Source organism: Rattus norvegicus, chromosome 13 (assembly GCF_036323735.1).
Source record: "Rattus norvegicus strain BN/NHsdMcwi chromosome 13, GRCr8, whole genome shotgun sequence".
NCBI classification, from domain to species: Eukaryota; Metazoa; Chordata; class Mammalia; order Rodentia; family Muridae; genus Rattus; species Rattus norvegicus.
In genome coordinates this window covers 109,132,080-109,156,760 of record NC_086031.1, presented here as the reverse complement: position 1 = coordinate 109,156,760, position 24,681 = coordinate 109,132,080, and the positions used below count along the sequence as shown (strand labels likewise).

Genomic DNA, 24,681 nt, shown 5'->3' with positions numbered 1-24,681 from the left:
TGTGTAGTGATGAGGGAGCTGAGAATGCACTCTCTCAAAATTTAACAAATAGGAATATTAGTAAAAAATCACTTGAAATGTGACCACAGGGGTCTTTTGGAAGATTTTTCTGAAGGGATATTCTTTGCATACAAAGACAGGAATATAACCTGAATGACCTGAGACCAAGAAATGGGGCTGTGATAAGACAAGTATTTTATTTCATTAAAGCAAACTTTTTTTTTTTTAACCAATTTTCACTTTCCTACCCGTAGATCTCTTAATGATAATCCTAGAATTTATCCAGGTTCAGTGACCCATTTGTCTTGCCATTCCTTTACATATTTATTTTCTTTGTCTACAAAGTGTAAAAGCATGTGGCTTAGGTCATTTATTTTGTGAAGGGCTATGTTTATGAGTAGCTTTATTAAAAGTTCAATGTTTGTGTTTTTTAGCCTCGTTGGTTAATTAACTAATCAATCCAACCATGGTCCCCAATAAAATTTTAAGAGGAGGTGGTGGGATTTCTTTTCCTCAGTTCGAAAGCATAATTTCTCAGCTATTTAAAATATAAGGATACAATATGAGTTGTGTAATGAGCTTCACAGATCTAAAGGAACAGAGGTAGCTGCACCATAAGCCAAGCTGTCAGAAAAATACTGAGGAAGGAGATACAAGATACTTGGACTGGTGATCCCAGGAGATCTCACCCAGCTAAGTTTTCATTCATGCTTACAAGAGCAGGCAGATTCTTGAGTTCAGGGTCAGCCTGGGACAGAGCAAGGTTAGCCTCAGAGGTGTGGTAGGTAGAAAAGGTAATTTCAGGGTAGGATCCCACCCAGAAGGCTTAATTTCTGTGTTTAACAAAGGCAGGCTGATCTCTGAGTTCTTTTGCAATGTTTAAAAAAGAAAGTGTTTGTTGTCTCCTAAGAATTAAGGGATCTGAGATCATAATGCTGACTCATGGGATAATCTAAAGGAAACCTGTGGTAAAGAGTGAGGTGATATGTAAATAAATTAAAAAATAAAAACTGGGCCTTTGATCTGCCATAGATGAGCTATCCAGAGGATTTTTGAAATAGCAAGAGAGAACTGTCTTGAGCAGAACATAGAGAAAGCAGTCCTGATAGCAGAACACAGGCCACCAGCTTGGACCCGTGACTTGACTCTGAGTGGTTTGTTTTGCTGCTCTCAAACCCCACTTCTCTCAGAACCCCTCTCCAAGCTGAGGCTGGTCCTTGGCAGTGCCGACCTTGAGGCCAAGATGGGTAGCACTGTGCACTGAGGAACATTCCATATCCAAAACATAACACTCTTTAGGAAGTTCATGCTTAGTCCTTTTAGTAGAGTCTGTAGTAATAGAATCAGGATAAGTATATTGTGATTCAGTGATAAATCTCCCAGGGGTCACAGTGGCCAATGACAATGTGCTTGGTGATAGTTATTGTTTAGGAATCTATTATTATTGGTAGGAAATTCTTTAGGTCTGTAGAAAGCAAGACTGGACAGAAAGCAGGTATCTTGATTGATTTTTAGGAGATGTATCATTTATGAAATCTGCTGCCCACAATGTTTTGTTTTTTTTTTAAATTCCAGAACAATTAAAAATTTCAGGACAATAGAACCCAATAGCAGGGCATCCAGAACTCACCCATTTCTTTCTTTTTAAAACATCTAGCATACCATGTTTCTGTGAAAACAGTGCCTGATTTTGTCCCAAATGTTTGTCCTTTCTTCTCATTACCTGTGGATGAGAATAAAAGAAATGGCAGCTAGAAGTGAGAAGTGCTCTGCATGTTCTGGTTCTTGTGCTCCTAGGGATGTCTGCTTAGTGCCACAGGTGGTGGGGGTTTAGAGTTGGTGTAACAGTTTAGCACACCAGTTATAACCCTGTTGTCAGTCACAAGATTTAGATTCAGCTGGCTTCTGGGTTCCTTTTTTTTTTAAATTTTATTTTATTGGATATTTTTATTTACATATCAAATGTTACTCCCTTTTCCAGTTTTCCATCCATAAGCTCTCATCCCATTCCCCTCCCCCTTCTATAAGGGTGTTCCCCTTCCCCAACCACCACCCCCTTCCCACCTCCCGCCGTGATATTCCTCTACACTTCCAGCTTTGGCAGGACCAAGGGCTTCTCCCCACATTGGTGCCCAACAAGGCCATCCTCTGCTACATACTGAGCTGGAGCCATGGGGCAGTCCATGTGTACTCTTTGGGTAGCCGTTTATTCCCTGCGAACTCTGGTTGGTTGGTATTGTTGTTCTTATGGGGTTGCAAGCTCCTTCAGAGCATTCAATCCTGTCCATAATTCCTCCAGTGGGGACCCCGTTCTGAGTTCAGTGATTTGGTGCTAGCATTCGCCTCTGTATTTGTCACACTCTGGCTGAGCCTATCAGGAGAGAACTATATCAGGCTCCTGTCAGCATTCACTTCTTGGCATCATCAATATTGTCTAGGTTTGGTAGCTTTATTTATATGGGCTGGATCCCCAGGTGGGGCAGGCTCTGAATGGCCATTCCTTTAGTCTCTGCTCCAAACTTTGCCTCCATATCTCCTCCTATGAATGTTTTTGTTCCCCCTTTTAAGAAGGAATGAAGCATCCACACTTTGGTCGTCCTTCTTCTTGAGCTTCATGTGGTCTGTGGATTGTATCCTGGGTAGTTCGAACTTTTGGGCTAATATCCACTTATCAGTGAGTGCTTACCTTTTGTGTGTGTGTGTGTGATTGGGTTATCTCACTCAGGATATTTTCTAGTTCTATCCATTTGCCTATGAGTTTCATGAAGTCATTGTTTTTGATAGCTGAGTAATATTCCATTGTGTAGATGTACCACATTTTCTGTATCCATTCCTCTGTTGAAGGGCATCTGGGTTCTTTCCAGCTTCTGGCTATTATAAATAAGGCTGTTATGAATGGAATCGAGAATGTGTCTTTGTTATATGTTGGAGCATGTTTTGGGTTATGCCCAGGAGTGGTATAGCTGGGTCCTCAGGTAATACAATGTCCACTTTTCTGAGGAATCTTCATACTGATTTCCAGAGTGGTTATAGGAGCTTGCAATCCCACCAACAATGGAGGAGTGTTCCTCTTTCTCCACATCCTCAACAGCATCTGCTGTCACCTGAGTTTTTGATCTTAGCCATTCTGACTGGTGTGAGGTAGAATCTCAGGGTTGTTTTGATTTGCATTTCTCTGATGACTAAGGGTGTTTAGGACGGTATTTATGGCTGGAATGAAAAAGAAAGCAATTTAAAGTATGAATTAAATGAAATAAAAGAAATTAAATAGATAGTATATAAAATTAGAATCTCAAGTTACTAGTTTCTTTGTTCTATATATATAAGTAGGCCAGAAGCATTTACATTTACCCCATAGCCAAAATACCAGTATATGTTATATACCAAGAAAGGTAGCATGAAATTGTAATTTTTTTATTAGGTGTGGCTCACATGGACTAAGGGCTAGCACATGGTTTCCTGACATATGTTTCTAAAAATTTCCAGCTGCAAGTTGGTAATCCAAAGTTCCCTTACTGTACACAAATAAAAGTCAGAAAATTTAAAGAATAAATTTGTGAGGGTGACAACTAATCTTTGCTGAAAACATACCCCATTTTGTGGAGGGCAGAATCTGGGGTTACAGATGTTTCTGTAATAGCACTTTTAATTAACCACAAAATACTAATTTCCTTGTGATTTTTCTAATTGCAGAAGTGATATGTAAACTCCCTCAGGATATGAGTGGATTCCAGAAAGGGTTGCAAATGAAAAAAGATTATTACTATGGAGATAATGTAGCCTTGGAATGTGAGGATGGGTATACTCTAGAAGGCAGTTCTCAGAGCCAGTGCCAGTCCGATGCCAGCTGGGATCCTCCTCTGCCCAAATGTGTCTCTCGTAAGTGCAAAGTTGAGGGGTGGAGCTCCTCCTCAGCCCGGTCACTGACTGCCCAGTCATCTCTGTATCCTGTGCCCACTGTGATGGGGTGTGATGTTGCGTAGTGATGAGGGAGCTGAGAATGCACTCTCTCAAAATTCAACAAATAGGAATATTAGTAAAAAATCACTTGAAATGTGACCACAGGGGTCTTTTGGAAGATTTTTCTGAAGGGATATTCTTTGCATACAAAGACAGGAATATAACCTGAATGACCTGAGACCAAGAAATGGGGCTGTGATAAGACAAGTATTTTATTTCATTGAAGCAAACTTTTTTTTTTTTAACCAATTTTCACTTTCCTACCCGTAGATCTCTTAATGATAATCCTAGAATTTATCCAGGTTCAGTGACCCATTTGTCTTGCCATTCCTTTACATATTTATTTTCTTTGTCTACAAAGTGTAAAAGCATGTGGCTTAGGTCATTTATTTTGTGAAGGGCTATGTTTATGAGTAGCTTTATTAAAAGTTCAATGTTTGTGTTTTTTAGCCTCGTTGGTTAATTAACTAATCAATCCAACCATGGTCCCCAATAAAAATCTAAGAGGAGGTGGTGGGATTGCTTTTCCTCAACACTAGGTAGTAGGCAGTGAAATACAAGACCCACAAAGGTTCACCGCATGGAAGCTCCCCTTCCTTTCTGTCTTCATGCTCTCTAGTCTGTCATCTCTCCTCAAGCTCCCACTGCTCTCTCTACCTCATTCTACCATTGCATTTATCATATGGGTTTCCTTATGGCCTGAGAGCCAAGATAGCACATCAATAGGCCTTTGAGAACTGTTTGCAGAGAGTGCCTTCCACAGTGTAGACAGCTGCAGGCCATGTCTCTCACTATTGTAGGTGAAGGAATTTCATTTAATATAGTGAACACATTAAAATGTGGAAATTATGTTATTCTGAGTTCTGCAAGCAACTGGAGGGTGTTATAACTTGTACATATCAAGGAATAGCTGAACAGAATTAGCACTGAATAACTTCTTGGGTTGGGCTGTCAATTGATAGTAGATTACTTGCCTGTCGTGCTCAAGGCAGTGGGCTCCATCCCTACCACCACAAAGTATTGAAGTAATAAATAAAACATCTAAGTGCTATTTCCCTTCCTGCCTGCTTAAGCTCTTCTTTATAACCTTTGTTATGTACTAAGATTGTTCAAGATCCATTTTTATATCTAATTCCTTCAAGGTATTCAATTACCAATAATTTAGAGAAATTATAAACTCAACACTTTCAGAGTATGGAATGTTTTTGCATTTCTTTGGCAAAAGTTAATGGGGGTCCTGAATAAGAGTGTTCAGAATATACTGAAGATCTGCCTGGGACAGAAAGAAAGTTCAGACATCTGGGGAAACAGCACTGCAGTTACTAAATCAAAACAAAGTATGAAGTAACAACAGCAAACATAAAGAAGTTAAAAATTGATATTAGTGAAGTAAAAGTTTTATAAATGAAAAAGTATCATAAATGTAATGAAGACTTCACAAAAGTTATCAAATAATTCAGTCATCATTTCAAGACAGGCTAGGACTTCTTTTTATCTTGAATACATACAAGATATGATTAGAGTTAAAGTTACATAAATTTTATAATAATACATTTATCAAGCAACTTAAGCTGAGGAGGACGTGGTTTGAGTAGTAAACCATGTGTTTATTGGCAGTTTGTGTGTGTGTGTGTGTGTTTGGAGTCAGGTTTATTTTTTTCATACAATATATTCTAATCCAGATTTTCTGTCTCTCTTCTAGATCCTCTCCACCTTCCTACCCATCTAACTTTACTGTTCTTTTTCTTTAAAACAAACAAATAAACACACACACACAAACAAAAAGCAAGCAAAAAGAACAGAATGGAACAAAACAAAGAAAAAGCACAAGATACACACACACACACACACACACACACATATGCATACCCACACAGAAAACTCATAAAACCACAACATCAATAACCATAATATATAAAAGCAAAAGAAGAAGAGTAAGGTTAAAAAAATTCCCAGATTATCAATATGAGACAAAACAAAACAAAACCTCCTCTAATACCGCCGAGGCTATTTTGAGTTAACCATGCATTGCTGGTCATAAGGTCTGTCCTTGGGTGCATTTCGTATACTCAGTGTAACTCCACTGGAGAAATCTAATTTTTTACTTGTGAGCCGTTGTCAGTTTGAGATGACTACTTGGTTAGTGGTGGGAGCGAATGTCCACTTCCCTGTCTCAGTGCTGGGTCCCCATCCGGCTTAGACCTTTTCAGAGCCTGTGTGTCCTACCACATTATGTACCAGTAACATTTCTTTGGCTTTTTCTCTCTTTCAGGCTCAAACAGTGGTCTAATAGCTGGTAAGTCCTGTGATGGGTTTACTGAGAAATTCTTTAGCTGTAAGTATCTACTTATAATAAATGATATGTAAAAAGAAGTCATAATATCTTGTAAGTTCAATTAAAATTAGTGTAAGTTTAGGGTAAACTTAGTGTAAGTTGTGGGTCATGACCCTTGGGGCTAATGGACCCTTTCACAGGGGTCACTTAAGGAAAACAGATATTTACATTATGATTCGTTACAGTAATAGAATTACAATTATGAAATACCAATGAGAATAGTTTTATAGTTGGGGTCACCACAACATGAGGAACTGTATTAAAGGGCCAGAGCATTAGGAAGGTTGAGAACCACTGGTTTAGGGTATCATGAGATTGGCATCTTCATGCACATTGAAGGACCTCATCTTTGAATTATTTGAGTGAGTAATCATTCTTTGCTGTCAACAATTCTTTATTTTAATATGACTGGAGAGGCAATTCCGTCTTTACTTTGTGCCCAGAAATGTGGTCATCCTGATAGTTTGTACTGTTAAAATTGTAAGACCATCATGTGGGTGAATCCTGTGTCTGGAGATAGAAGATTTAGAGGAGAAAGGAGCTTTTATTCTTAGCTAATAATTCCAGGGTACAGGCCATCACTGTGGGGAGTCAAGGTGGCAGGAATTTGAAGCAGCTTCTCACATTACAGTCAAGAACCTTTCTCTGTTCTTGTATAATCCATGATCCCTTGCCTGAGAATGATGCCACCTACAGTGTGAGTCTATAGGGCCACCTTAGTAAGTAAGATACCTCTCTCAGCCATGCCTACAGGACAACCAGAGCTAGCTAATTCCTCACTCAGTCTCTCAAGTGATTCTAAACTGTGTCAAGTTGATCGTTTAATCAACACAAATGGAATTATACAGTTTGATACCAAGGGGATTTCTATCACATAGAGCAGCCTGTCTCACCTTCTATTAAAGAGTTGGGTAAGCTATGTGTACTGAGTCCAGCAGCACCATTGTTATGAAGGGCTGGGTTGTTGGGAAGAAGCTTATAGAATGCTCTGGCCACTCCGTAACTAATACTGTAGGTCTAATGCCCTACATTAAAACCCAAATAGAGCAGAACCTAGGGTAAAGTTACATGTAAAAGAATCATTGATAACCAACAATGGGATTAGTTATTAGGATAGAGTTTGAAACTTTTGTGATGTTTTTCATTTATTTTGTTTTCCTGTTTAGGAATTTTCATTGGGATAATCGTCCTTATTTTATTCATCATTTTTTCCTACTGGATGATTATGAAGTTTAAAAAACGGTGAGTATAGCCACATTCTCCAAATAAATTTTAGCAGGAAGCCGTGACCTATACCTGTAGTCTAACATTCTGGTATCGTAGACAGGATAGCCATAAGTCTGAGGTTTGTCTGGGTCACAGAATATACCATGCCAAACAAATGAAGCAAAAATAGTCTGGGGAAGGTGGCTTAGTGGTTAAAACACTTGCACAGCAAGTATGAGGACCAAAGTTTAGATCCCCAGCTCCTATTGCCAGGTGGACATGGTGGCTTTCCCATAATTCCAGTGCTCAGAAGGTAGAGACAGTGGATATCCTGGAACACATTGATTAGACAGACTTGCCATAAAAGTTTGCTCTGGGTTTTACTGACCTTGTTTCAGTGGAATAAGGTGTGGTAAACAAGAGAGGAAGACTCCTAACCCATACATCACTTACATATACCCTCACATATGCAAATATGTATATATGTATGCCTGTATACAGCGAGAGAGAGAGAGAGAGAGAGAGAGAGAGAGAGAGAGAGAGGGAGAGAGGGAGAGAGGGAGAGAGAGAGAATGAGAATATAAAGGAAAAAGTAAAAAATTTAATCTATAAAATCTATAAATTTTATGTTCCTTCCTTTGGAAAGCAAAGTGAATTAAAAGAAAGCAATAGAACTGTCGAAAAGACAGGTAATTCTCAGGTGGCCTTGGTTATACAAATAGTATATTTACACCAAAGTAAGTAGATATAACATTTTAAGTGTGGGTGTGTGGTATGTATGTATGGTTTGTTGATACCTAGCTTCTTGAGTTCTTTATATATTTTGGATATTAGTTCTCTATTGGATGTGGCATTGATGAAAATCTTTATCCATTCTGTCAGCTGCCATTTTGTCTTATTGACAGTCTTTTGCCTCACAGAAGCTTTACAATTTCATGAGGCCCCATTTATCGTCAATCTCTGCCTGTGCTATCAGTGTTATATTTAGTTATCTCCTGTGCCAGTGAGTTCAAGGCTCTTCCTGTCTTTTCTGTCAGTTTCAGTGTGTCTGGCTTACTGTTGAGGTCTTGGATCCACTGGACTTGAGTTTTGTGCAGGGTGATAAGTATGGATCTATTTGCAGACATCCAGTTAGACCAGGACCATTAGTTGAAGATGCTTCTTTTTTTTTTTTTTTCTTTTTTTTTTTTTTTTTTTTTTTGTCATTTGGTATTTCTTTTCTTTTTTTTTTTTTTTTAATAAAAAATCAGGTGTCTGTAGGTGTGTGGATTTATTGGGTCTTCAATTTGATTCCATTGATCAATGTGTCTGTTTTTATGCCAATACCATGCAGTTTTTATTACCGTAGCTCCGTAGTACAGCTTAAATCAGGGATACTGATACCCCTGGAAGTTACTCTATTCTTCAGGATTGCTTTAGCTATCCCAGGATTTTTGTTTTTCCATATGAAGTTGAATATTGTCCCTTCAAGGCCTGTAAAGAATTGTGTTGGAATTTTGATGGGGATTGCATTAAATCTGTAGATTGCTTTTGGTGGGATGGCCATTTTTACATTAATTCTACTGATCTATGAGCATGAGAGATCTTTTTATCTTCTGAAATCTTCAATTTTTTTTCTTCAAAGACTTGAAGTTATTGTCATACAAGTCTTTCACTTGCTTGGTTAGGTAGGTTTACCTCAAGATATCTTAAATTGTTTGTGGATATTGTGAACCGTTGTTGTTTCCCTGGTTCCTTTCAGTTAGTCATTTGTATATAGGAGGGCTACTGATTTTTAATTTTTTTTTAGTTAATTTTGTATCAAGCCACATTGCTAAAGGTGTTTATCAGCTGTGGGTGTTCCCTGGTAGAATTGTGGGGGTTGCTGTAGTGATACTTAGACTTCTTCCCATTCCAAGTTGTATCCCCTTGATCTCCTTTAGTTGTTTTATTGTAAAGTTTATTGGACTTCAAGTACTATATTGAAGAGATAGGGAAAGAGTGGACAGCCTTGTCTTGTCCCTGATTTTAGTGAAATTGCTTTAAGTTTCTCTCCATTTAATTTGATGTTGGCTATTGGTTTGCGGTATATTGGCTTTTTTTATGTTTGGGTAGGTGCCTTGTATCCCTGATCTCTCCAAGACTTTTTAATGTGAAGGGATGTTGAAATTTTGTCAAAGGCTTTCTCAGCATCTAGTGAGATTATCATGTGGGGTTTTTCCTGTCAGTTTGTTTATATGGTAGATTACATTGATGGGTTTTTGTATGGTGACTGATCTCTGCATCACTGGGATGAGTTCTATTCGATCATGGTAGATGATCTTTTAGAAATATTTTTATATTCAATTTGCAAGTATTTTGTGGAGTATTAGGCATCTATGTTCATAGGGGAAATTTGTCTGTAATTCTCTTTGTTGACTCTTTGTGCATTTTGGGTATCAAGGTGACTGTGGCCTAATAAAACAAATTTGGCAAAGTTTTTTCTATTTTTGTTTTGTGGAATAATTTGAGAAGGATTGGTGTTAACTCTTCTTGAAAATCTGATAGAATTATACATTAAGACCACTTGGTTCTGGGCTTTTGAGGCAGGGGTGTTCAACGACTGCTATTTCTTTAGGGGTTATAGATCCATTTAAATTGTTTGTCTGATCTTGATTTAATTTTAATAAGTGGTTTCTATTGAAAACATTATCCATTTCTTTTAGATTTTCCAGTTTTGTGGAATATAAGTTTTTAAAGTATGATCTGATAGTTCTTTCGCTCTCCTTGGTTTCTGTTGTTATTTCCCCACTTTTGTTTCTGATTTTGTTAATTTAGGTAGTCTCTCTCTGCCTTTTAGTTAGTTTGGATAAAGATTTGTCTATCTTGTTGATCTTCTTAAAGAATCAACTAATTTCATTGATTCTTTGTACTGTTCTCTTTGTTTCTATTTTATTGATTTCAACCCTCAGTTTAATTATTTCTTGCCCTCTACTCCTCTTGGGTGTGCTTGCTTCTTTTTGTTCTAGAACTTTCTGGTGTTCTGTTAAATTGCTAGTATGAGATCTCACCAATTTTTGTATATAGGGACTTAATGCTGTGAACTTTCCTCTTACTACCACTTTCATTGTATCCCATAAGTTTGGGTATGTTGTGCATTCATTTTCATTGAATTCTAGGAAGTCTTTAGTTTCTTTATTTCTGTTTGGACCCATCAGTCATTCGGTACAGACATGTTCAGTTTCCATGAGTTTGTGGGCTTTCTGCTGTTTCTGTTGTTGACCTGGTAATCTAATAGGATGCAGGGGGTTATTTCAATTTTCTTGTATTTGTTGAGGTACATTCTCTTGGAAAATCTTTTTCTAACCCTTTACTCTGAAGTTATTTATGTTATATAAAGTACTTGCTAAGTAACCCCAGAAAGCATGGTATAGCATTTCTGGTGAAAGCATGGGGTTTATAGTCAGACCTAGCCCATTGTCAGTCAATAGCTATGAATCCTTGGACAAAACACTGACCATCAAGCTTCATCTTCCTTGCCTATCTTTTAACAGCTCTTGTCTTACTGAACACAGTCCTATGCTTATAATTAATGCCAGAAAATGTTTTTTCATTAGTTATTGATCTTAAAAGTAATTAATTATTTTCTTTTTCTTTAAGTTACTACATCTAGTCATCCCTTATAATCCGAAGGCTCTTGGTTCTAGAATTCTCACAGATACCAAAATTCTTTGGATGTTCAAGTAATCTTAAATAGAAAGAGGATAGTACTTTTTTAGAACCTCCCACTTGTCTCATTTGTCTGTAGATTACTTGTGATAATATAATACAATGAAAATTCTGTGTAAATATTTTAAACTATATAGTTATACTATGTGATTTAGGGAAAATGGCAAGAGAAAAGCCTTTATATATTCATCAGAGGTGCAGCTATTTTGAATGGTTTTGACTTGCAGTTTGTTGAATGTGTAGGTGCGGACCAGAAGGTAGAGAGAGGGAAGTTTCTTTATAACACCTGCTGCTTGCTACTGTGCTAATAGTGAGGATTACTTTGATACAAAGTAGAACTTTGAATCACAAAGTAGTCACATCACTAGTAATCACGGAGCACAATGATGTAATATAGGGTTGCAATGCAAACCTATTAGTATGTGAAGTTGTCAGAATTTGTGGTAAACCTAATTACTAACCAAAATTACTTCAGAAATAGTGAGATGTGTTGTTGTAAGGCTTGGCTACATGTATGTAAACAAGCTAGAGTCTTATACAATGGGGTTAGTATTTTCTAGTCTGAGTTTTTACTTAGTAAAATTATAACTTTATCAAAATAAACATTATTAATTACTTTCTAAACTGTAAGATAATTCATACAGTTTTCCTTTTCTCACTGCCAATTAGCAATTCCACCAATGAAAAGTGTAAAGAAGTGGGTATCTATTTAAATTCTAAAGAAGACAGCTGTGTTCAGCCTCAGTCTCTGCTCACAAGTCAGGAGAACAACAGGTATCTATGCACACCCAGAATTAAAAATGTTTGCATCAACTCAGATTTAAACATGGGCTGAAGAGATGGCTCGGAGGTTAAGAACACTGGTTGTAAGAGCACTGGCTGCCCTTCCATAGGTCCTGAGTTCAATTCCTAGCAACCATGTGGTGGCTCATAACCATCTATAATGAGATCTGGTGCCTACTTTGTCTTTCCGACATATATACAGGCAGAATGCTATATACACAATAAATAAATACATCTTAAAAAACAAAACAAAACAACAACAAAAATCCCACCCCCAAACAAATTAAAAAACAGAAACAATTCAAGCAGAATACTCCACACAGAAGTTGGAAAATATTTCTCAAGCTGGAAGTTTTAGTTTGTTTCCTGGGCTATTGCCATCTTTATGATTACGTTTGGTAACTGTTAGTACTACGCTAAGGTATACTATGAGCCTTTGAGGGATAGCAGGTTTTGCTTTGTCCTGTGAAAGCCAAGTAAGTACCTGCTCTCTAGGGGTACACGCACATACTGATGTGGGATCGCTTAAGGGTCCTCAGTGGCTTTCTCTACTTCTTTCCCAATTTCAGTACTCACTTGGCTTCCTGTGACTCTGACTCTCTCTGTCTCTGTGTGTCTGTGTCTGTGCCTGCCTGTGTGTCTCTCTCTGTCTCCCTCTCCCTCTCCCTTCCTCCCTCCCTCTCTCTTCTCTCTCCATCTTTTAAGGCAGGGTATCTCTGTGTAGCCCTGGCTATCCTGCAACTTACTATGGAGTCCAGGCTGGCCTTAGACTCAGAGATCCACCTGCTTCTGTCTCCCAAGTGCAGTAAAGACCTGTTCCACTACTGCCTAGCTTCACTCTCTTTCTGTCTTCTGCAGCTAAATCCACTCCTAACTCATCAGTCATCTCTTCTGTTCATCCTCAACACAAATCCTTATATGGCAACTATTGGCCAAAGGTTTGGGGTTGAAAGGGAACTAATACTACACTGAATGCATTATTGTGATTTAACTGAATATTGTGAATCACTGAACTATAAACCAAGTAACAACTCCAAGAATCCAATTCCAGTCTGGGCCAAATGCAGCTGACCACTTGTGTTGCATAAGCCATTCTAATTGCACACCCTCACCAGTCATGTGGCCAGTGGCTACTTTCTTACCCCAGCAGCAAGGGATTAGTGAAGCACACCCAGAAACAACATGGCCCACCAAGCCCTAGATACTTACAAATTTGCCCTATTTTTAAGTAATTTTGATTAGCAAATAAGATTACTCCAATTTTGATAGTTTCATATACCAATAGCTTTGTACTGTAATCTGACACAGCATTGTTGTGTCGGATTTGATCACAAGTAATGTTGACAAATTCTACTTTATATCAAAGAGCTCTCCATGACAACAAAACCCGGGTAGTTCCCTTAAGCCCTGAATTTCTACCCTGTTTCCTTGCCTTATTCAGTAGGTGTCCTGCCACTTACTCAGAACTGTTGCTTTACCTATTTCAGACTCCCACAGCTTCACAGCTCTTTATTTCTGTATCACACAGAGCTATTCATTTGCTTACTGGCTTCCCAGAAATCCTAACGTACCCATCCATAGGATCTTGGGACATTCTCAGAAATAATAGCACAGCCGGTACCGATCTGTCATTTTCAGTTATATAAGGAGTTTGAGTTAGCCTGGGTTACCTGAGATCCTGTGTAAACAAACACACCCCTAACACATTCACAAACTCTAGAAATAATCACAGCTCATGCTCTGAAAAGGAATGGGCCGCTCTCCTTCCTAACAAGCAGAGGCAAAAGCATCACTTTGTTTAATAAAATGTCCCTCTTCTTTCTGATAATACTGTGCACTGCTTGAAACTTGGCATTTCTGCCAATACTTAAGTATAAAAATCCTTAATTCAACAACGGACAGTAGAAAAAAGCCTCAGGGAAAAAAAAGGCATTTTATAGTCAATAAAGATGCAAAAAAAAAAAAAAAAAACCCTGAAGTTTGTTGTATTAAATATTTAATCTCAGTTGGGGGCTCCAAGATAAAAGGCACACAGCCTTGATGTTTATAATAAGCCTTTAAAGCACTAGAGCTGGGCAACATCTACCTCTACACTATTAGCTTCTACTTCCCTATCCATAACTCTGAGTTATAATTTGTCATATTCAATCTGCACAGCTCTTAGCTCCAGCTGGCTGTGTGTTCATGATTCACCTACTCCATGTTGTCCTCTCTCTCTGCCTTGTCTTCCCTTTCGTGACCCCCCCTCGGATCCCAAGCTCAGGAACTAAAAACACTTCCCCTAGCCCCCTACCTTTCTTCTGCCCAGCTACGTGGGCTGTCGGCATCTTTATTCAACCAAGAGTTTTAAATTTAGGAGCACTACTTTACATGCAGATCCTCTCCTTTCTGGGGGCAGCTAGGCCTTGGGGGCCAGCGTTTAGCGTTACAGGACACAGCAAAAGACCAAACCCCAACAGCAGTTAATATTTTCTTTTCTTCTGCACGGAAGTGGATTCAAAAAGCTTTCTATTAATTATCTAGTTTCCTAGTTACTTTTTTCCTTTTCTCTTGAAGCTTTTTTTTTTTTTAAATACTGTATATAAAAGAACACGAAAGGCTCAGTATTTTAAATTCAGACAAAATAACATAGACCGCAGTGCTTTGGGGGATTTTTTTTTTTTTTTAAGATCTGCGTCCAAAGTTCTAAGGTGTAGAGTTTGTTTCCTTCACTATTGGAATTGTTGATGGGAAAATTGTGCAGAACAGGTTTCAACCTAACCATGTGATAATATTGTAGGGAGAGGACACCAGACGGGGAGCTAGGTTTGTTTTTACAGGAAATTATTTTTTTAAACATTTCATAAAAGTGCTTAAATATTTATTTAGATCCATACATGCAAGATCACTCACCTGAAACACCTTTTCACTTTTCTTTTTGCTGAAGTACCAGTAGCCCAGCACGGAATTCACTCACTCAAGAAGTCTAATAGCCGCCATGTACAGTGATGTCTCTGAAACGCAAAACATTTCCTGTCTGTATCACTTTTAAAATAAACTATTTTCTTTTAAAATCTAGATGTGTTGTTCATACATAAGGAATGCAACAAACTCATGGCCACTCAGGATATTTAACTTGTTTCAAAAATAAAAATAAATAAAAATAAAAAGTAGTATGAGCTCATTCTTTAAAACAGTAAACATATAGACTGTATATATTGAGCCAGATGCAGTGCTGACTCCTGTGATCGTAGCACTCACCCTGCAGAACTCTAAGGCAGGAGAATGATCTTGATTCTGAAAAGAAAAATCAAAATCATTTCATAAAGAGATCATCAAGGTCAGTCTTGACTACAGTTTTACAAAGCATCAGTTTTGGCAACACTCTGTAGACAAGGGGTGAGAATCAATACTGAGCACAAGACCTGTGTGCCCAGGCTAAATGTCAAAGCAAAGAAGAGGCAAGGTGGAGGCATATGGTGAAGGAGGGAGTGTTCGTAGGAGCTGCAGGTAGTGGGTGATGCTGGCCGGTTGAGAGGGAGGCAGGGCTGGGGAAGGAAGGGGAGGGGATGATCAGTGGAGAACAGTCAAGTAGGCTGTAACATCTGGAGGCCAGGTCTGCCCTCGGGGCTTTGTCCACTGGTTGAAGCATCGTATTCAGGCTTGAAACGAAAGAACTTATTCTGCGTGGTAGTAACAGAAGGACATGCACTTTAAAGCTGTCTCTTAGAGGATTGACTAGTCACTGTTTACACCTCTGCCACAAGTACACTTCTAAAGAGTCTCAGAGAAATGCTTCGTGCATTGTGGGTGGTGTGTATTTTTTCTGAACTGCTGTTTATTAATTAACAAAAGGAAAAAAGATAAAGTGTACCATTAATCTTTTCTTTCTAGTCCACTCCTTCCTTTTTATCATACTTTCTTGTCCCCTGCATAAAAACCACAACAAAGGGTAATAAACACTTGATAAATCTGCATTTATATGTAATACCACCATCCTGATTATGTAAGAGTCTGAAAATTAGTGAAGGAAGACCCCAAACTTGGATAGTATGCAAGGACAAAATGTTTATTCTACAGAATCAACCAGCATGCGGGGGGTCAGCCATTCCTCCAAATGGCAACCCTAGACAAAGGCATGCTGGCCTTATTGGGAACCAGGGGAACTCTAGAAGGATTAGGTAATCTGTAACGTGATTGGCAGGGACCAAAGTGGTGACATTAGTATGACTTTGGCTAATATGTTATTTCTTCTATATTTAGTTAGGTAATCTAAAATTTCATTGGTGGGTGCTGGGAAGGTCACAGGGATTGGCTTCTGATCCGCTTGTGCCAAGTGGTCAGTAGGCTTCATTCCTATGTCATGAACGTTTAACCACAGGATGGGAGAGGACTGACCAGCACAGATAGCCCATCCGGAGATAAGATATTTTCCCTTTTTTCTGGTTATCTCCAGGCTGTTCTTTGGGAGGGGGTTTTATGATCTTATTCCTGGAATTTATGGTCTGTTTCTGGAACCGGTGACCTATGGCCTAGTCCCTGGGATTTATGGTCTGTTCCTGGAGCTGGTGATCTGTGGCCTAGTTCCTGGGACTGGTGACGGTTGTGTGTGTGTGTGTGTGTGTGTGTGTGTGTGTGTGTGTGTGTGTGTGTGTTTAAATTAGGCCTGGTCCTAAAATGGAGCAAATGGGGTTTATGTTGTCCTTTCAATTATTAATGTATGAATTCTTCATAATTTAGATATTCACAATGCTGTCATCTAAATGAAAATATCCTGTTATTTTAAATGTCCCTTCTTGACAAAACAAACAAATAACAAAAAACTACAATGTTAAGGATATCTAGAATTACAGTTTAGAAGCCAATTCATTTCAACAGAATTAAGATCTGAGATTCAAGTCTTTGACATTACTTCACAGAAATGCAAAAGATTTTGTTTGGGGAATGAAACTTCTATCCTGCCTACTTGGTGGTTACTCCCTTGTACCCTTACCATATGTTGAAATCACATATCATCTAGTTAGAGTGGACAGAAAACTGCATGACTTGAAGAAAGGAGATATAGTCTAGGAGTTACGCTTTATAAGTCTTCCTTTCTTATTTTAAAATGTTCATAATACGGAATAAGCTCATTAAAGAACATTAGGAAATACAAAAAATATATGAAAATAAGTAAATAATTATTCTATGTAGCAAAAACAGATTGGAGAAAAATATGTGATATCAGTTATAACCTTTTCTAGGGAATAGAAGTAACTTTTGTTTATTTAAAAATAAATTCAAAAAATGTAAATGGTGATAGGGAGAGTGACCAAGAGAACTCAAGAGAACTATCTGAAAAAAAAAAATAACTAAGCTCTGGGTTTCTTCCACTTTAAAAGTTCTTTGTACCAAGCTCTGCATTTTTAAAAATGAAATAGAAGAACAACTGTCAAAAAAAAATAACTTACCTTTGAATATCGGCCGGCACATGCTATGTTGGAGCTAGGTAGGAGAAGCAGTGCTGGGGTGGACTGCAAAACAGGGCAGCTATGGGAAACCTATGGCCCTATAGAAGCAAACTGTCCTCCGTAAAGCAATGATAAATCACTGAGATTGATATGTTTACATTGGCTTAAATATATGTTACAGAGTTCAAGACTACCCAGAAAAGACTAGACTCAATCCAGATTATAATTAAAATTTTATCTAAGCCGCTTGTAGGGCAGAATCTTTAAAGCTAAATTGAAGATGTGTTGTTCAGAAGGGGAGAAGGGAAGAGTTTTTAAAGGTAGAAACCACAATTATCTTGTTCCCATGAATGTGTAGCTATATGAGAAACTATTTTACTCCTCTCAGCTGCATGAGTTTCTCTTTCCTTGTACATAACAATAAAGGAGCTGTCTCACTCCTTTCTATGTACAATAAGTAGATTTTCAAAATTCAGAGCAAGTGGTTAATTATCTTACAGCACTTAACACCATTCTAGGGAATGTGCAGGATGCTAGAAGCTGATCTTTGAGGAATTTAGGGCAGAGGCTAAAATGTACTAACTAGGAGAGTATCTGGTACAGAACAGGGTTTCCTTAGCCATCACAATTATGCAATGTGTTTGGATATATATTTATCTTAACATTAATGGTGTCTCATAGATATTTATAAATTATATTTATTGTTTTAAAAAATACTTAGCTAGTTAATAATCATATGTTCACACTTAAGATAAATGGCTCTTGCTAGGAAGACAGCTTAGCACTTAAAGCCCTTATACACAACCAAGAGGAATTGAGTTCAGATTCCCAGAATCCCTCCTGTAATTCAAGCCTCAGAAGGCTGAGAAATATTTCTTGAGCAAACTGGCTATTGAAACTCTGTATCAGTGAGCTTTGAATTTGATTGAAAGACCTTGTAGTTTGAATATGCTTGGCCCAGGGGGTGGCACTATTTGGAGGTGTGGCTTTGTTGAAGTAGGTGTAGCCTTGTTGGAGCAGGTGTGTCACTGTGAGCGTGGGCTTTAAGACCATCATCCTAGCTGCCTGGATGTCAGCCTTCTCCTGTTTGCCTTCAGAACAAGATTTTAAACTCTCAGCTCCTCCTGCACTATGCCTGCCTGGGCACTGTCATGTTCCTGCCTTGATGATAATGAACTGAACCTCTGAACCTGTAAGCCAACCCCAATTAAATGTTTCTCTTATAAGAATTGCCTTGGTCATGGTGTCTGTTCACAGCAGTAAAACCCTAACTAAGACAGACTTTGCCTCTAAAGATGAGGTGGGGGAGTAATTGAACAAGATTCCTGGAGCTGGAGAGATGGTTAAGAGCACTTGTTTTTCTTGAATAGGACCCAGGGTTTAGTTCTTGACACCCACATGGGGGCTTGTCTCAAAACCATCTGTAACTCCAGTTCCAGGGAATCCAACACCCTCATCTGTCCTCTGAGGGCACTGCGCAAACACGGTATACAGAGATATATTCAGGCAAAATACTCATAGAATAAAAATAAAGACGTCTTTTTTTAAACTGAAGATTCCCAATATCAACCACAAGCCTCAAAGGTACATGAATAGACATACACACAAAGAGGTATGCTCAGATGTGTGCATGAACACAGAAGCATGCATACTACATACATACATGCGAAGAAAAAATTAAAAAAAGTGTTCCTGTATATTTACTTTATATATGTGATATCTTGAGCTATGATCATGATCTCAATAAATGTCAGAATCTTTCTGGATATTGAACAAAAGGTTTGCACATATTTTTTGCTTGTTTCTGTGTTTTAATAGCTTCTTTAAAGGTGGGTTATACAATAATTGGTTTGACACTGCCCTGGTTAGTTTTATGTCAATTTGACACAAGATAGAGAGGAGGGAGCCTCAATTGAGAAAATACCTCAATAAGATTGGGTTATGGGCACACCTGTAGGGCACTTTCATAATTAGAGATTGAGTGGGGTTGGGGTTCAGCTATTTTTGGGGGGCCACCTCTATGCAGGTGATACTGGGTTCTATGGGAAAGCAGGTTGAGCAAGCCATGGGGAACAAGCCAATAAGCAGTGTTCCTCCATGGCCTCCGCATCAGCTGCTGCCTCCAGGTTCCTGCCCTGCTTAAGTTCCTGTCCTGACTTCCTTTGATAGTGACCTGTAATGTGGAAGTGTTAGCTGAATAAACCCTCCATCCCCAACTTGCTTCTCGATCATGGTGTTTTGTCACAGCAATAGAAACCCTAAGACAGGCACCATAAGGATGAGATAGATATCAGATTGATTTTAGATTACGAAAGATAGGGGAAGAAAAAGGCCTATGCAAAGTCCACTAACCTCCCCCACACACACACACATGGAACTTTAGCACAAAAGGTATTAGAGATTCTTGAAAGTTTGTAATATATTTACCCTTTATGTGCCTCTTGCATAAGCATGAGGACTTGCATTCAGATTCCTAGAACCCACATAAAAAACCCAAAAGTGCCAGAAGGCCAAGAGATGGAGAAGCAGAGTCAGGAAGATTCCTGGGGTTTGCTGGCTTCAGATTTAATCTGCTTCACAAAATAAGTTGGGGAGTGTGGTGGTTTAAATTAAAATGGACCCAGTAAGTCCATAGGGGGTGGCACTATTAGGTGTGGCCTTGTTGGAGTAGGTGTGGCTTTGTTGAAAGAAGTGCTTCACAAATGGGTGGGCTTTGAGGTCTCAGAGGTTCAAGCCAGGCCTCGTGGCACACAATCTCTTCTGCCTGAGTATCCAGACACAGTCAGCTCCTCCCTGCATGTCACATGATTCCCATCATGATGACAATGGACTAAATGTCTGAACTGTAAGCCAACCCCCAATTAAATATTTTCCTTCATAAGAGTTGTCATGGTTATGTGTCTCTTCACAGCAATAACACTCTAAGAGCATGACCAAGAAAGGCAACGGGTGTTGACCCCTGGCCTCTACAACCACATGCACACTCATGCATGCACACTTACCTGCATGCACAGGTGCAGACACCCAAACTGACATGTACATTCACAACACACTACAAGTACAAAAGCACAGAGACAGATGTAAAGCCAAAAATGGATAAACTAAGTGTCCTTGTAAGAACAGCCCTTGTTTCTGTACTTGTTTGCGCCACCCCCGCCCCCTGCCCCAAATACCTGGAAATAAAGTTAGATCCAGATCCACTATGCAGAAATGTCGGCTGGCCTGTAGCTGTTATCTCACTGTCTTAAGGTTTTATTGCTGTGAGGAAATACCATGACCAACACATCTCTTATAAAGAAAAACAGTTGGGGCCGGTTTAGTTAATTATCATGGCAGGAAGCATGGTGACATGCAGGCAGACATGGTGCTATAGAAGGAGCCGGGAACATGAATCTATGGGAGCTAATCTACTCAAACCATTATACCCACCCTCTGAAAACCACAATGTAAACGTAATTCCTGAGACACACAAAAAGCACCTAACGGCTGAATTCTCCACTTAATAAGTGCCCCTCCACCACACTGTCCTACCACCCTTCAAAAAGCTTCCAGGAAATTAAGAGTCCTATTTTGGTCTACACCTCCCCCCCCCCCCGTTCCCTTGGTTTTCTTTGACAGTTTAACAAAATATTTCCCATGAACTGGAAAATATACCTCTAATTTGAATCCTTTTCTTCATCCAAAGGTTTGACATTTGTCAGGATCCTGGGATGTTCAACATTGTCACTGAAAGAATTCCAAAGCAGGACTGAAACATAACTCCACTTCAGGAGTGGGCTTGCAGTGCTTGCCACAATAATTTACAACAACCATGGGCTAACTGCGTGGGGGTGGGTGGGGGTAGGGTGACTTTAGAAGCTGAGAACCCAGTGGGAAAACTTGAGATTTGCGGATTGTGAGATGAGGCCGTAAGAGAATTCAAATGAGGAAAATATAACCACTTGCCCTAATCAGATGTGACTAGTGCCAAATACAAGTCTGAGGTAACCTCCTGATGATACACAGCTGTGCTTTAGGTCTCTGCTTTTAGGTTCCCGCACTTTATTCTTCAAGTTCGGAGCCATGATCACAGGGCCAACAAGTGTTTCCACGCTTCTTGAATAAGGTGTCTTTGTCTATGTGAGCCAAGGTCCGCTCCAGCTGGTGAGCACACCTAGAGTAGCTATAGAACCATAGCATAAGTAGGAAGACAGCCCTGGGAGGAGCTCTGCCCGCTGAGGACGCAGCCTGTGCCACCCAGGCTGTGGAGTACAGCAAAGCTGCAGAGGACTTGCGAGTAATGCAGCTACATCTAGGAGGAGTAAAAGGAGGTAAGGAAGGAGCACAGCAAGGTGGGACAATGGAAAACAGTTGAGAAGCCCCAAATTCTTGGCCGTAGCGCAACCCGATGGCCTAGCCCCTTGAACTGAGGCCCCGCCTTTCTGCCAGCCGATTGGCCTAGCTAGCACTACCTTGAGTCACTAGCCTGCCAGGAGCGGCCTGGCCACGCCCACCTGTTGTGTCGCTCACCACATTTTAGTTTCAGGATTGTTGCGTCTGTTCACCTATCTCAAAACTTGCTCTCTGGCTTCCTGGCGCCCATTTTCCTTTCAGTCTGGTAACATGACGGCGGCGCCTCTCACGCCAGACCCAACGCATCCCCGTCGCAGAAGGAAGAGCTACACTTTCTTCTCCCTGGGCATTTACGCTGAGGCCCTTCTGTTTCTGCTGTCTAGTTTATCTGGTAGGATCAGGAGAGAGGCTGTGTCGAAGGGAAGCTGGGAAGAGCTCAGGAGGACCTGGTAGAGTTCTCCTAGGGTTGTGTGAGTTTTGCTGAGCCTGTGGAGATCATGCAATCCCCATCCCCAAAGTGCAGACTTGCTTAGTAGGCAGCACTTAAGGGGCGGGCAGCCTGAGTGGAGAGAGGGGTAGGTGTTCACCGAGAGCTGTTAGTAGCAGGTTGCACTGCTTATGTTGTGGATAAGCCGCTCTGGGTTTGGAAGGGAGGGAACCTCACACTTGGCCTGTTTTATCATAAGTTGTTTCCTTGTTGCCCAAGGCAGTATGGGCTTTGTTTACAAGTGGCTAGTTTGTTTGGCTTTACAATTTTATTAGATTTCTTTTCACATACAGTGTGTTTAATCATATTCCTCATACCCTTACTCCCTGCTCAGAATTATTGTCCATTCCTAGCCAATATAGACAGTGTCTGATTCTGTTACCAAATGGCTGAGACATAGTTTATCTTTCTTTACAGATAAAGTCATAGTAGAAAAGAACAGTCTAAGCATCACTCCTGAGACAAGAATTATAAGTAGCACTCTGGTTTTCACCTTAGTTCATGAACTAAAACTCAAGGTTTATCCCACCACATTTGGATGGTGTTTCATTACATGGAATAAATACTGTACATGGTTACTTTATAAAATTCAACAAAGAACAATACTTACATTTTCTTCTGTTTTGCAACACTCTATGTTTGTGTCTGATATGTACATAATCTTGTCCATGTAGTCTGTATTTCTGTATTTCTCCTTATCAGCATCCATTCAGCAACTTTTGCCTCCTAAGTTCCAGGCTCTGCTGGTCCTGAGGAAGGATATGTTAGGAGGCAGTGACAAATCAGTCTTGTTTTTGTGACCCTTTTCTATTGATTGATCACACACATATATGTGTAGGAATGTAAGCAGGCACTCTATTGTGCTGATAGATCCCTAGTGGCAGATACACAGTATATGATCTATAAATATTTGCTAATATCAACCAAAGTAAATATTACCCAAAGCTTAACATGACATGTTCCGGAATAAAGGGACATGCTTCTCTGACTGGATTTTAAAATGACTGGGAGAGGTGGGGGAGGGGGGAGGGACGACGACAGGACAAACAACAACCTAAACTCTGACACTTTAAACCACTGGTTTGTTACTGTTTTTCTTATATGTGGAACCTTCTCCTGAAATTACATATTTGACTATCTTCTCTTCAAACTTAGTTGGAATGTTACCTCCCAGAGAGACCTCTGACTATCCCCAGTAGACAGAACCAAGCTCAACGCATCTCTCAGCTTGCAATCACACCTATAAAACTGACTTCTCTGTTATCTACCTCTCTGAATAGGAAGAATCTTTTCTTTTTTCACACAAGATACTCTACATTTTTGGGTTTTTATCTTAGTGTTGGCACTCTTACAAATCTCAAGTACCAGAGCGTTAAATATATTTGGCCAAGGCATGGAGCACAGAAAAGATCATTCTTGCTTGCAGAAGAAAAGTTCTTTAAAGAACTTTGCTTTTTCATCAGTCACTATAAAAATTTACTTCACAAGTAATAGAAGGGGCAGGTACTAGCACAATAGGAAACCAATGGATTTGTAAGAAGAATAGTGTTTGGGATGAGCTAAAAGTTTAAGAAGATTCTGCAGTTATTTGAAATAAAAAAAAAAACCCAGATAAAATGAATAGGATGCAACATAAATGAAGGGAAACTAGATAAAATCTGAAAAACAAAATATAGAGTGAAACACTGAAAATGTAAAAGGAAAACTCATTGTACTAGGTGGGGAAAATTAAAGGTCTCATTTTTGGAACAACTCAGTTTGTGAGGAAAATGGTTTATAAGTAGACAGTGCTTATCAGGATTGCAAAAGAGAATCTGTCACATTTTGAGGTTAATCTCCTTCCTTTGGAGGAGTGGCTGCTTCTCTGAACAAAGCTGTAGTCTTCTGTTAGATCTGCTCTCTTAGGCCTATTTTAGGTCTTGTTAAGATCAGTGAATGCTTACACTCTAGTATCTCAGTCTTTACTCTGTGTGCAATAATGCAGGGAATGGTCTTTATGCAGTCAATTGCTGAGTTATTAAATATTAGTAAACAACAAAAAAAAGAGAAAAAAGATAAATGCCCCTCCTTTCTCCAATGTATAAATCTTTAAAATAACTTTTCATTATTAAAATCACGACAGTATAATCCTTGCAAGTGTCTTTGTTGTACACTTATGTTCCTGAGAGAAGTTGGTGCTGGACATTGTGGCCACAGGATGACTAGACTTCATCTTAGCTATTAAACAGCCACATGTGACCTATCTGAGATACCCTGATAGGGGACAGACCAAAGAAAGGGAACTGAGCGCTGCTTCCAGAGTTGAAGCACAAGACGTTCCCTCCAAGTATCTAAATAAAGAGGAGAGAACTGGGCTGAGGACATTCCTAAGTGTGACAAGGCTGGCCAGTAGTTAGTTAGTTGACACAAAAGAGACAAGAGAAAGGGCAGAGTACTAAAGATTCATGAGAGGTGAGTGGCTA

The 24,681-nt window shown here is 39.3% G+C and overlaps 2 protein-coding genes and 1 long non-coding RNA gene across 11 annotated transcripts in view; 2 read left to right on the top strand and 1 right to left on the bottom strand.

Annotated features, from left to right (window-relative positions):
- Positions 1 to 18,629, top strand: part of Cr1l (complement C3b/C4b receptor 1 like) — a 50,937-nt gene extending 32,308 nt beyond the window's left edge. For 2 of the 7 annotated variants that reach the window (XM_063272558.1, XM_063272557.1), the window contains 4 exons: positions 3,694 to 3,879; positions 6,233 to 6,256; positions 7,462 to 7,537; positions 11,858 to 15,024. In XM_063272558.1, the coding sequence (XP_063128628.1) occupies positions 3,694 to 3,879; positions 6,233 to 6,256; positions 7,462 to 7,537; positions 11,858 to 12,023 (452 nt within the window). In that variant the 3' untranslated portion in view covers positions 12,024 to 15,024. Of the gene's footprint in view, positions 1 to 3,693; positions 3,880 to 6,232; positions 6,257 to 7,461; positions 7,538 to 11,857; positions 15,100 to 18,497 lie in introns of those variants that run through there. The other 5 variants (NM_019301.2, XM_039091021.2, XM_039091020.2 and 2 more) reach the window with 5 other exon arrangements.
- On the bottom strand, positions 284 to 21,187 carry LOC108352604 (uncharacterized). Its single transcript, XR_001840983.3, has 3 exons — positions 21,055 to 21,187; positions 14,864 to 15,247; positions 284 to 3,210 (listed from the first exon to the last, which is right to left on the bottom strand). It is a non-coding gene; the product is annotated as an uncharacterized LOC108352604 (long non-coding RNA).
- A 670-nt stretch (positions 21,188 to 21,857) lies between these two features.
- The window catches only part of Cd46 (CD46 molecule), a 30,782-nt gene continuing 27,958 nt past the window's right edge, over positions 21,858 to 24,681 (top strand). For 2 of the 3 annotated variants that reach the window (XM_006250478.5, XM_008769849.4), the window contains exon 1: positions 21,858 to 22,123. In XM_006250478.5, coding sequence (XP_006250540.1) covers positions 22,003 to 22,123 — 121 coding nt within the window. In that variant the 5' untranslated portion in view covers positions 21,858 to 22,002. 3 annotated transcript variants of the gene reach the window in all.